We start from the raw sequence: 14,314 nt of genomic DNA on the forward strand, positions 1-14,314 counted from the left end.
TCCTTTATACTTTATACTAATAGAAATTAATGTCATCTTTCACCTTAATCTGATGAAGCCTGTAGATGTTACTACCATTTTAGAGGATAGAAAAACAAATGATTTCTCACGAAATCATTTAGGTCCTCACTAAATTGCTGAGGCTGGCCTCCAATTTATGATCCTTCTACCTCCCAAAGTGCTGAGTATGTACCATAGCATCTAGCTGAAGAAAAGCCTTGTAAAAGCAAAGAACTTGAGTTTGGGCCAAAGCCTAAAGTGTTAAGGTCCATAGGTTCTTTTTGAAATGAGAATCTTACACACACACACACACACACACACACACATACACACCACATTTAGATCTCTTGAAGTTATTATAAGGTTTAAAAGTAGAAAAAAGGGTATATAAAACTGTAGAAATCCTCTCACGCAAGAATGGAGGTATACAAATTATTTCAGTAATGATAAAAAACAGTGGCTGTACTTTGCTTCACCTACTCAAGATTTAATCTCTTATTTTGAAAATTATATATTTTAGTATATTAAATAAATCTGACTTATGCAACCTTGTTGAGGTCTGTAGACAAGTCAAAATAACACGTGGTATTTTGCCAGAGAAATGTTAGAGTTCGTAAACAAGTCTGGATGGTGCCTGGCAAAATGCCAGAGGGAGTGGTTTGAGAAGTAACAAAAGCAAGCCATTAAGTGTGGAGATTCCTTATTGGTTGACTGATGCATCTAGTTTATGCTAATTAAGATAAGCTGTGCAAAATGTATAAATAGCTCTGTTGTCCTACAATAAAGGGCTTCCATTCCTGCTGTATCAATCTACAGAAGTTATTTGTCACCCCCGGGTTATTATGCTGCAGCCAGACTGCGGCACAACCTTATCTCTTGAAGAGATACTTATACACCCATGCATACATGTTCCTTGCAGCCTTATTCACAGTAGCCAAAAAGTAGAAGCAAATATCCATTAAAAGATGAATGAATGGATGGAAGGATGCCACCAACCCTGTTTCAAAGCATCTCTGAGCCTGCCAGGTAGACAATATGAGCAAAGTTCGCCCTCCTGAGCTGAAAAAAAATACAGACAAGAAATTATCATTGAAATTAAATGGGCAGACATGTCCAAGGAATACTTCAGAAAATTGACTCCTTTATGAGTCTTGTGATAAATGAATGTATGGAGATGACAACTAGGGGGCAACAGAATATTGGAATGGAAATACATGAGGAAATAGTATCATGTTAGAAGCTTTGGAACAACTATAAATAATGGCTGTTCAGTAGAGAAATCCATGTGCCCTCTTCAAAGGGCCTGTTTTTCTATGGCATAAAAACTGGGTCATGCACATTTTCATATTAAACTTTAAGTTAAATAAACTTTTTAATAATAAAAAAAATGGATAAAGAAACTGATATACATACAATGGAACATTATTTGAGCCCCCAAAAGAAAGGAAATCCTGTCACATACTACAGCATAGATAAACTTTGAGGACATTTTGCTAAGTAAAATAAGCTATCCAAAAAACGACAAGAATTGTATGGTATCACTTACATGAGATATATAGCAGTCAAAATCACAAAACAGAAAGTCGAATAGTGGTACCAGAGGTTAGAAGGATAGAGAACGGAGAGTTGTCTAATGGGTATTGAGTTTTAGATATACAAGATGGTGAATATATGCTACATTTTTTTTTTATCCATTCATCTACTGAAGGGCATTTAAGTTGGCTCCACAGTTTAGGTACTTTTTTTTTTTTTAAGAGAGAGAGAGAGAGAGAGAATTTTTTTTTCCATTTTTTTTTATTGATTGTTCAAAACATTACAGAGCTCATGATATATCATCTTTCATACATTTGACTCAATTGGGTTTTGAACTCCCCAAATACATAATGCAGACTCACTTCTGTTACATACTCACATTTTTACATAATGGCATATTAGTGACTGTTGTATTCTGCTACCTTTCCTATCCCCTACTATCCCCCCTCCCCTCCCCTCCCCTCCCCTCCCATCTTCCCAGAGAGAGAATTTTTAATATTTGTTTTTTAGTTTTCGGCAGACACAACATTTTTGTTTGTATGTGGTGCTGAGGATCGAAATACTTGGGAATCAACCTAACAAAAGAGGTGAAAGACTTATACAATGAAAACTACAGAACTCTAAAGAGAGAAATTGAAGAAGATCTTAGAAGATGGAAAAGTATACCCTGTTCATGGATAGGCAGAACTAACATCATCAAAATGACGATATTACCAAAAATTCTCTATAGGTTTAATGCAATGCCAATCAAAATCCCAAAAGCATTTCTTGTAGAAATAGAGAAAGCAATCATGAAATTCATATGGAAAAATAAAAGACCCAGAATACCAAAAACAATGCTAAGCAGGAAGTGTGAATCAGGTGGTATAGCGATACCAGACTTCAAACTATACTACAGAGCAATAGTAACAAAAACAGCATGGTACTGGTACCAAAACAGGCGGGTGGACCAATGGAACAGAATAGAGGACACAGAAACCAACCCACAAAACTACAACTTTCTTATATTTGATAAAGGGGCTAAAAGCATGCAATGGAGAAAGGATAGCATCTTCAACAAATGGTGCTGGGAAAACTGGAAATCCATATGCAACAAAATGAAACTGAATCCCTTTCTCTCGCCATGCACAAAAGTTAACTCAAAATGGATCAAGGAGCTTGATATCAAATCAGAGACACGGCATCTGATAGAAGAAAAAGTTGGCTACGACCTACATACTGTGGGGTCGGGCTCCAAATTCCTCAATAGGACACCCATAGCACAAGAGTTAACATCTAGAATCAACAAATGGGACTTACTCAAACTAAAAAGTTTTTTCTCAGCAAAAGAAACAATAAGAGAGGTAAATAGGGAGCCTACATCATGGGAACAAATCTTTACTCCTCACACTTCAGAAAGAGCCCTAATATCCAGAGTATATAAAGAACTCAAAAAATTAGACAATAAGATAACAAATAATCCAATCAACAAATGGGCCAAGGACCTGAACAGACACTTCTCAGAGGAGGACATACAATCAATCAACAAGTACATGAAAAAATGCTCACCATCTCTAGCAGTCAGAGAAATGCAAATCAAAACCACCCCAAGATACCATCTCACTCCAGTAAGATTGGCAGCCATTATGAAGTCAAACAACAATAAGTGTTGGCGAGGATGTGGGGAAAGGGGTACACTTGTACACTGCTGGTGGGACTGCAAAATGGTGAGGCCAATTTGGAAAGCAGTAAGGAGATTCCTGGGAAAGCTGGGAATGGATCCACCATTTGACCCAGCTATCGCCCTTCTCAGACTATTCCCTGAGGACCTTAAAAGAGGCACTATAGGGATACGGCCACATCAATAATTATAGCGGCACAATTCACAATAGCTAGACTGTGGAACCAACCTAGATGCCCTTCAGTAGATGAATGGATAAAAAAAATGTGGCATCTATACACAATGGAGTATTATGCAGCACTAAGAAATGACAAAATCATAGAATTTGCAGGGAAATGGATGGCATTAGAGCAGACTATGCTAAGTGAAGCTAGCCAAGCCCTAAAAAACAAATGCCAAATGTCTTCTTTGATATAAAGAGAGCAACTAAGAACAGAACAGGAGGGAAAAGCATGAGGAAAAGACTAACAGTAAACAAAAACGAATGGGGGGAGAGAAAGGGAGAGAGAAGGGAAAGCATATGGAAATGGTAGGAGACCTTCAATGATACACAAAATTATAAGAGGTTATGAGGGGCAAGGGAGAGGGAAAAAAAGGGAAAGAATTGAACAACAGCAGAGGAGGTAGAGAGGGAAGATGGGAGGAGAGAGGAGGGGAGGGGGGATAGTAGGGGATAGGAAAGGTAGCAGAATACAACAGTCACTAATATGCCATTATGTAAAATGTGAGTATGCAACAGATGTGATTCTGCAATCTGTATTTGGGGTAAAAATGGGAGTTCAAAATCCAATTGAGTCAAATGTATGAAAGATGATATATCATGAGCTCTGTAATGTTTTGAACAATCAATAAAAAAAAAAGAACAAAAAAAAACTTTTAAAAAAATGCAAGATGGAAAAGTTCTAGAGATCTACACAACAAAGAAGAATGGAGACCAGGTAAGTTCAATTCTCAGCACCACATAAAAATAAAAAATAATAAAAATAAAAATAAAGGTATTCTGTCCATCTAAACTACAAAAAAAAATTTTGTTGTTTTTAAAGAACAAAATTTAAAGGGTAATCTTATGTATTTCTTACCATAATTTCTAACACAAAAAATCCAGTTTGTCTCATGAAAAACCATGAAACAAACTCAAACTGAGAGATATCACACAAAATACCTGACCAATACTCTTCAAAAGAAAATGAAAAATTTCATGTCCCTTAAAAGGTCATAAACATAAGAAACACTGGAGGGGACTTAGACTTAGACATGTAGAGGGCTAGGGCTGTAGCTCAGTGGCAGAACGCTTGCCTTGCATGTGTGAGGCACTGGGTTCAATCCTCAGCACCACATAAAAATAAACAAATAAAAGAGATATGTGGATTTGCAGTTCACATGACACAAGCCTGAAATCCCAGCAGCTTCAGAAGGCTAAGGCACGAGTTCAAACCCAGCCTCAACAAAAGTGAGGTACTAAGCAACTCAGGGAAACCTTGTCTCTAAAATACAAAAGTGACCCTGAATTCAATCCAAAAAAAAAGACATGTGGACTAAATAAAACTAGTAATCTATACTGGAAAATGAAAAAAAAAATAGTGAAATCCAAATGAAGTTTATTTACTAGTTGCTAGCACAAAAGTAAATAAATTAATGAGCTACAAATTTATGTGAAATTATGTGGTAAATATACCAAAACACTAGAATTCTGAAAAAGAAACTTAATGAAAATTAAAAGACTTAAGCCACTTAATCTATAAAATATTTCTAAGGCATACAATTACTAATGAGTAACAGGAAAGAATGAATAGGGGAACAGATCTCTTATACCAAAGATCATTCAGAAAAAATTAAAAGGAGAAAGCAAATAATTCTCAAATCACAAAAAAAAAATCACATGAAAGAGCAGACGGGCATTTTGGACTGCTGACAAATATACAATAGATTTAAGTTAATTATAAAGAGTTAGGGAGTTTTGCTTCCCCTTCTCCTATGAAAACTGCCCTCCTGCTACAACAGCTAGAAAACCAGATAATATATATGAAACTACAGTTTCTAGACAGAGGAAATATAGCACAAAACTACGTTCCCTGAGAAAAGACTAACAAATGAATTAAGCAAAATTGGGGAAACCAACAGAATCCCACAGTCATGCCAAGTTAAAGAGACTAGGAGAAGAGGAACCTAAAGTAGTAGAATTTACAATAGTAGAATTTTCTGAAAAGACAGAAGTTGCACAGAGAGATTTTTGAAGAGGGTCCTCTCAAAATTATGACTGATTGGGGCTGGGGTTGTGGCTCAAGTTGTAGTGCGCTTGTCTAGCATGCGTGAGGCACTGGGTTCGATCCTCAGCATCACATAAAAATAAAATAAAGGTAATGTGTCCACCTAACACTAAAACAAATAAATAAATATTTTTTAAAAAATTATGACTGATTATCAATTTGTATATAATTAAGTTCCATCTCCACCAAAGCCAGGGAAAGAGCCGCCCAAAAGCAGTATGTTTAACAACTCTCAGTAGTTTACTTTCCTACTAGCCACAGTAGAGAGATCTCCTAACATAAAGGAATTAGATGGAGTCCTTAAGAGGGTAAAATCTTAGTACCAAGGCTATAGTAATGCCAGGACCAAATATATATATATATATTGAACTCATCATAAGAAAACATACTAAGAAGACTCAGAACAATCAAAATTATACACAAATAACTAAATGCCAGGCCAACAATCTTCAAAGGAGCAAAATTTACAGTGTCTAGAATCTAATAAAAATGACAAAGCATGCAAAAAAGCAGAAAAATAGGTACCAAAATCAGGATGAAAGTCAACAAATAGAAATAAACCCAGTAATGCAAAAGGTTGGAATTATAAGACAAATGTTATAAATGTTATAAATCTATAATTTTTCTGAAGGATATAAAGTGAAATATGAAGACAACAACAAAATGAAAGACACGAAAGGGAATATTATATAAAAAATATAGTATCTGAAATAAAATTGAAATGAAAAATGCACTGAATATAAATAATAGCAGATTGGCGACTGCAGAAGAAAAGCTCCTGAAGACAGGGCAATAGAAATTGTCAAAATGAAGCATCCACGGGCTTGGGATGTAGTTTAGTTGGTAGAATGCTTGCCTCAAATGCACAAGGCCCTGGGTTCAATCCCCAGCACCTCAAAAAAAAAAAAAAAAAAAATAGAAACGAAATAATCAGAGCTTCAGTGGGATACTATTAGGGAACTAATATACATGTAATAAGAGTCTCAGGAACAGAGCAAAGTGATATAGATTAAAAAGAAGTATTTGAAGAAATACTAGCCCAATATTTTACAAATTTAATGAAAACCATAAACCTAAAATCTCAACAAACCCCAAGGAAAACAAGCATAAGGAAAAAAACACCAATTCTCATGGAAATCAAATTTTTGAAAACCAGTATTACAGAGAAAATTTTGAAGAAAACCTGAGGGAACAAAAAACATATAGATGAACCAAGATTATAACAGAGTTCTCCTTAAAAAACTAAGAAAATGGAAGATAACTTCAAAGTGTTAAAAGAAAAATTTAACCTAGAATTCTACAGTGGAAATATCTTTAAAAATGAAGACATAATAAACATGTGAAATGATGCTCAATATAATTAGCCATTAAAGAAACCACAATGAGAAACCACTTAACACCTTGGCTATAATCAAAAAGACAATAACAAGTTTGGGTGAGGATGTGAAGAAATTGGAACCCAAATATACTTCTAATGGGAATATAAAATGGTATATAGTTACTTTGGAAAACAGTTTGGTAGTTCCTCAAATAGTTAAACATAGAGCCACAAAATGATCTAGAAATACCACTTTTATAAGTATATACCTATAAGAAATAAAAACATATGTCTACACAAATATTTGTGTCTTCTAAGGCAGGAGCAGAGAAAGTACAAAGTGCAAGCCTGAAACACACTGTGATGCCAGGAAGTTGAAAATACACAAAAAATAAAGAATACGTCAAAAAGAATATGAGAGAACATGAAAGGTTCTAAAGATCAAATCTAAGCAATGTGCACAAATAAATAACATATAAATAAATAGTAATAGGTTATTACCAACATAATAATAATAAATAAGAATCTATACTGGTAAATTATAATCAAATACATGAATAAGTAAGGGAAGGCTTTTTTACAATAGAATTCCATACAATAGAATTTCCATTGCTTCTTCTATAAAATTGTTCCTTCTATAAATATAGAACAATGGAAATGTAAAAATCACCATTTTTTTACTTATTTATTTATTTTTTATTTATATATGACAGTGGAATGCATTACAATTCTTATTACACATAGAGCACAAAAATCACCATATGGTAAACAATACAATTATAACTGTTTCAAGCAAAAGTTTTAATACATAACAAAATTAGGGGGCAAAAGTATGAGAAATAAGATGTACACATATCAAAGAATTATCCACAAGATGTTTATTAATTGCAATTGGAAAAATAAGAACTCTAATTTAGTGAAAAAAAAATCCATCAGACACCTCCTTAGACAAGTGATCAAAGTTAACATCAACAGTAACTAGACAAATCAGTGCTTGATATTACACTTCCCCCTCCCCCTCCCCCTCCCCCTCCCCCCCTCTCTCTCTCTCCCCCTCTCTCTCTCTCTCTCTCTCTCTCTCTCTCTCTCTCTCTCTCTCTCTCTCTCTCTCTCTCTCTCTCTCTCTCTCTCTCTCGGTACTGAGGCTTTAACCCAGGAGCACTTAACCACTGAGCCATATCCCCAGCCCTTTTTATTTTGAAACAGGGTCCCACTAGTTGTTTAAGGCCTTGCTAAATTGCTGAGGCTACCCTCAAACTTCCAATCCTCCTGCCTCCATCTCCTGAGTCCCTGGGATTACATGCATATGCTAACACACCTGGCCCTGGTACACTTCTATGCCCAAAAATATAGATCTTAAACTGAATCATGAGGGAATATCAGACAATCCCAATAACTACACAATAACTGGCCAATATTCTTCAAAACTCTCAAATATATGAAAGTCAAAGACTGAGAAACTGTTCTAAATTAAAGGAAACTAAGAAGGCAAAAACAATTCAATGCAACATATAATCCTGAGTTGGCTCCTGAACCACCACCCCCAAAAAAGGACAAACAGTTAATCAATATTTATTTCCTGATTTTGACCACTGTATCATAATTATAAAAAATATTAGTTAACATTAAGGGACTTATAAGTGTGAATTTTTTCTTTTTTTCTATCAGGAATTGAACCCAGGTGTATTTAAACACTGAGCTACATCCCCACTTTTTAAAAAAATTTATTTAGAAACAGAGCCTCACTAAGTTGCTGAAGCTAGCTTTGAACTTTCAATCCTCCTGACTAGGCCTCCCCAGCCACAGGGATTACAGGTATGTTTAAGGATGAATTTTTTTAAACATGAATTTATTTAATTTTTTATTCCTATAGTTATTTAATGGCTTTTGATTCAACTTTTTTAAACACAGTTGTCAGTAGACCTTTATTTTATTTATATGTTGATTCTGAGACTCAAATCCAGTGCCTCACACATGCTAGGCAAGTACTATAAACTGGGCAACAACCCGAGCCCTTGATTCAATTTTTAAGTTAATTTTTACTGGTACATTATAGCCATACCTAACAGTGGGATTCATTTTGATATATCTGTACATGCACATAACAATGTGATCAATTTCATTTTCTATAACCTTCCCTTTTCCTGCTCTCCATCCTCCCCTAGTCTTCTTCCACTACTCTAAAGGTCTCCCCTCTATTTTCATAAAGATTCCCCCAGATACACTTTCCTCCCACTTTTTTCTGTCTAGCTTCCATATGTGAGAAAACATACAGACCTTGACTTCGATATGTCACTTAACATGATGATCTCAAATTCCACCCATTTTCCTGAAAATTACATAATTCTCCTCTTCTTTATGGCTGAAAAAAAAACCAACTCCATGGTGTATATTTATCACACTGTCTTTATCTACTTATCTGCTGATTAGACACTTATACTGGTTCCACAACTTGACTACATAATGTGAATTGTGCTGCTATAAACATGGGTATGCATGTATCACTATAGTATGCTGACTTCAATTCTTTTGTATAAATACAGAAGAAAGTATGTGGGGTCATACAATGTTCCATTCCTCATCTTTTGAGGAACTTGCACACCAATTTCCATAGTGGTATACTAATTTACAATCCCACAAAGAGTGTATAAGTGTTCCTTTCCCTCCACATCCTCACCAGCATATTATTATTTGTAGTTTTAATAACTGCCATTCTGACTGGTGTGAGATGAAATCTTGGTGGTGTTTTGATTTTACAGATGCTGAACATTTTTTTTTACATATTTATTGGCCATTTATATTTCTTCTTTTGAGAAATGACTATTTAACTGATTTGTCCATTTATTGAATTATTTGGTTTTTTTGGTGGGAGGTTTTTTGAGTTCTTTATATACTCTGGATATTAATCCTCTACCAGAAAAGTAGATTTTCCCCCCTTCTGTAGGTTCTCTTGTCCTGTTCTTCTATGTTTTGTTGTTATGCAAAAGCTTTTTAATGTGATGCCATCCCATTTAATTGTTGGTATTATTTCCCAAACTTAAGAAATTCTATTAAGAAATTTTTTGCCTGGACTTATGGTTGGAGTGTTGATCCTGTTTTCTTCTAGTAATTGCAAAGCTCCTGGTCTAATGTGTACGTCTTTGATTTATTTTGAGTTGATTTTTTGTGTGTGTGCAAGGTGAGAGACAGGAACTAGTTTTGTTCTTCTACATATGGACATTCAGTTTTCCTTGCACCATTTGTTAAAAGGTTATTTCTCCAACATACATTTTTGGTTCCTTTGTCAAGGATCTGTCTGATTTTGTCTTTGTGTCTTCTATTCCATTTCATTGGTCTGTGTATGTATTTTTATGCCAGCACCATGTATTTCTATTACAACAGCTCTGGAATAAGTTAAAATTTTGTATTGTGATGCCTCCAACATTACTTTTTGTGCTTAGAATTGCTTTGGCTATTCTGGGTCTTTTATTCTTCTGTATGGATTTTAGGGCTGTTTTTTTTTTCTAGTTCTGTGAATAATGTCATTGGTATTTTGATGCAGACTGCACTGAATCCATGTATCACTTTTGGTAATATAGCCATTTTAACAATACTAATGTAACACTCTCACAAGCATCAACTGAACAAGATCATTACTCCCTTTGGGCAATTCCTGGGTGTTTGAATAGAGTATCCTAGCTGTCCCCAATATCCATTCTTCCCTTTTTTCAGGCAATAAAATTTTTAACTGAACAGACACCTGTCAAAGACTACATTTACTTACAACTAAATTCTTGTGTCTAAATTCTGGACAAAAGGATATTAGAGAAGTATGCTGTGGCAATTTACAGGGGGAAAAAAAGAGACTGTTGGCCACATCATTTCAAAACCTTGGGGCCATAAGGATAAGGCCACATCCTAGGGATTGCTGAGCTATGAGCTGAAAGAAGCTTAGGTTCCTGAAGACTTCATAAAGCAGATCTACTACATCAATCTATGACAGCAAAACACACAAACAGAAACTTCTGTCTATGCCAAGGTTATCTGGGGTTTTCTGACACTCTAAACTGAATGTAATATTATCTAATACAGTGGTAGCAAAAAGAGCCATCCCTGACAGAAGTCTAAAATGTCAAAAAGTAGTTTCCTCCAAGAGCTTCTAAGTCTCACACCCACAAACATACATTGGTTTAAGAGAAACTAATCTGCAAAGCATAGCTTCAATAAGAAAAACAGGGCAGAACTAGAAACGAAATCTCCATAGCTCTACTTTGGTATTCTTTTGTAATTCATTAAAAAGTGAACATTGAAATATGTCTCCTAGGGCTGGGGCTGTAGCTCATTAGTAGAGCACCAGCTTCACGTGTGAGGCACTAGGTTTAATCCTCAGCACCACATATAAATAAATAAATAGATAGATAAATAAATAAATAAATAGTGTCCAACTACAACTAAAAAAAATTTTTAAAAAAAGAAAGAAAGAAATATGTCTCCTAGCTGGACAAGGTGACACATGCCTGTAATCCCAGCAATTTGGGAGGCTTAAGCAGGAGGCTCAAGTTTGAGGCCAGCCTCAGCAACTTATCAAGACTCTCAGCAACATAGTGACACCCTGTCTCAAAATTTAAAAATAAAAAAAAAGGACTAGGGATGCAGCTCAGTATAAAGCACCAATGGGTTTAATCCCCATTACCAAAACAACAACAACAAAAAAGTCTCCTTATCATTAATTCATTAATATCTCTCTCTCTCTCTCTCTCTCTCTCTCTCTCTCTCTCTCTCTCTCTCTCTCTCTCTCTCACACACACACACACACACACACACACACACACACGAGTAAATCAATCTCTCTCTCTCTCTCTCTCTCTCTCTCTCTCTCTCTCTCTCTTACACACGAGTGTAAGCCATCAAAGGGGGAAAAACTACCCCATTCACAAATACTTACTGAAAGTCTGCTATGCTACTGACACCCTTCTAAGCACAAGAAATATACCAATAAACAGCAACAATACAATCCCTGCCTTAGTGGAATTTAAATTCAAATGGGGAGGGGGTTGTCAAACCATTTATTAAATTAGACAGTACATATAAAGCACTCAGAACAGAAATTGGCCTATACTAAGAGTTCATTAAATATCTAATATGACCTTTAAGTTTCTATGTAATTAGTCTTACACATATTAAAAAGCAAGCCTTCTTACCCACCAAGATCTTTAAATATCAAGAGATTCTTTAGATGTTTTCTATATTGAATTGTCCTTATTTTTGATAAGCAGATCATCTTTTAGAGAACTACCCTTCTCCAATAACCTACTTCTTGTGAACCTATCCAGAGATAGACATGTCCAATCAGATTTCCTTGCCCAGGAATTTGAATCACAGGAGAAGTAGCAGGAGATGAGAAGCACAAAGAAGTTCAGGAATCCAAGTAGCTGAGGTCCACATGGACCCATCTCTGACTGTACCACCATGGTTCCTGTCCCTCCTAAGCCTAGCTATTCAGCTTCTCCTTCTAGTCTATTCCTTCAGTAAGTCTCTTTTTCTTGCTTAAAATAACCAGGATTTGTGTTTATTACAAAGAACTCTATCTGATACAGTTGTATAAAGAAAAATCGTTGTACAAAAAGTTTTACAACCAAACACAACTGCCAAAAACTCATTCAACTGTACCTTTAAAATAAGTGAATTTGCATGCATGGGCCCTGGTTTCAATCTTCAACACCCCACCTTCCCCCCAAAATAAAAAGAGTAAAGTTTACTGTTTCTAAAATATACCTCAATAAAACTAGAGAGGAAGGAATATTTAATTTAAAAGCATAAACAGCACATTTATGCTAAACAATAAAATATTTTAGGTTATTTTCACAAACATTGATTTTATTATAATCCACATTTAAAAAGTTTACATACAAAACACTAAAGATGGCCAATTTTAAAGCAGACCCACTTAAGCCAGGCATGACTGTAATCCCATCTATTTGGGAGGCTGAGGCCAGAGAATTACAAATTTCAGACCAGCCTTGGATACTCAGCAAGACCCTGTGTTAAAATAAAATTAAAAGGGCTGAGGATGTAGCACAGTTTAGCCTACATGTGTGAGGCCCTGAGTTCAAACACTAGCACTCCCAAAATAAAAATATATAAGTAAATAAAGTAGTCCCATTTAAAGTCAAGTTGCATTGACTACAGTGATTCTAAAATAAGAGAAATATGTCAATATCTAAAAACTATGTCTTCCTTACTAGTGCAATAAAGCTCACAACAAACATAATGATCATATCCTGCTTTCACATTTATTGATAACACCCTACATACTTTGCTTAATTATTTGTTTTGCTTGTATTTCCACTCTATTTAGCCTTACTTTGCAAGCAGACTATATCACAGCAGGAAATCCCTTCAAAATGCAAACATCTCCAGCTCTAGGAAAGACTGAAATTAGGACGACACACTTGTTTGCATTTTACATTTCAAGAATTTAAGAACTGCCCAACTTAAATACCATGCTTCATTCAATGAGCAATCTCTATGACAGGGCCTCCAAGGAACACATGAAGAACATAATTGTTCCACTTGCCATCAAGGCTCAAAGCACATTCTGAAATGCCTTCAGTCACCATCATAAATCCATACTGAGTCTATTATCCATTAGTACACTCTAATCAGTTTGGAGACCGTTTATATTTTTAGTTTATATTTAGTAAAAGGTATATTACAGAAGTATTAAAAATGAAAAAAAAAAGTAGAATTGAACATTTAAGTTACAGGTATACAGATTTGTATGAGAACCCCACATATTTCCTATCACTGTCTATTTGCAAATACATTATTCACTTTAATTTTTAAAACATTATAAAACTCAACTTTTCCTCTCACACCTTTCAGATTTAGGCACTTTATTACAGAAATCTTTTACCTAGCAACTTCTACTATTTTAGACAAAGCTGTCACCTCCTCCAGTAAAAATCCACCCATCTGACCCATGATCTCCAAAGAAACTCATCAAATTTATAACGGGGCTTATAAGACTTTTTCCTAAAGTATCCTACTGTATGGTCTGTTGTAGACAGCCTGGTAGATACCCACATGTAGCCAATCAACATTGAAATCCATTTTAAACTACTCTAATTCCAATTAAATATAATATCCTTTCCCCCAACTGTGTTTCAGGCAAATATAGCTGCCTATTTCACTGATATTTTAGCTATTATTGTTTGTTCCTCTGAGTTTAGCAAAACAATATAAGTAACTCAAGATTCAATACAGTATCTGTGCAGAAAACAAAAATAAAATACATCTAACTAAAGCCTAGTTTTGCAACATTAATATTATTGCCCATTTTCTTCAAATTCAATTTTAATTACCTCATGAATTTTCATTTCTCAAAAGAACTCAAAATATTTACAAAATGGAAATAAGAAAAGCCCCAATATTCACCTACCCAACATTTGGCAATCCAACAATACCAATTTTCAGTGAGGTTCCAAATCTTCCAATGATTGGAGGTGGTTTAATTCCATCACCTCCCTTTTTGGGGGGCATCTGAAATATCAAAAC

General features: G+C 35.1%; 1 protein-coding gene, 1 non-coding gene and 1 pseudogene across 3 annotated transcripts in view; 2 read left to right on the top strand and 1 right to left on the bottom strand.

Moving 5' to 3' along the window:
• Window positions 1-14,314, bottom strand: part of Ola1 (Obg like ATPase 1) — a 147,211-nt gene that overhangs the window by 131,273 nt on the left and 1,624 nt on the right. For both annotated transcript variants that reach the window (XM_005324607.4, XM_078017621.1), the window contains one exon: window positions 14,199-14,299. In XM_005324607.4, coding sequence (XP_005324664.1) covers window positions 14,199-14,299 — 101 coding nt within the window. Of the gene's footprint in view, window positions 1-14,198; window positions 14,300-14,314 lie in introns of those variants that run through there.
• Window positions 1,036-1,257, top strand: LOC110598086 (putative small nuclear ribonucleoprotein G-like protein 15 pseudogene; annotated as a pseudogene).
• Window positions 6,286-6,358, top strand: Trnal-caa (transfer RNA leucine (anticodon CAA)). The gene has a single exon. It is a non-coding gene; the product is annotated as a tRNA-Leu (tRNA).

The sequence above is a fragment of the Ictidomys tridecemlineatus genome, chromosome 7, assembly GCF_052094955.1.
Source record: "Ictidomys tridecemlineatus isolate mIctTri1 chromosome 7, mIctTri1.hap1, whole genome shotgun sequence".
In the NCBI taxonomy this organism is placed as follows: domain Eukaryota; kingdom Metazoa; phylum Chordata; class Mammalia; order Rodentia; family Sciuridae; genus Ictidomys; species Ictidomys tridecemlineatus.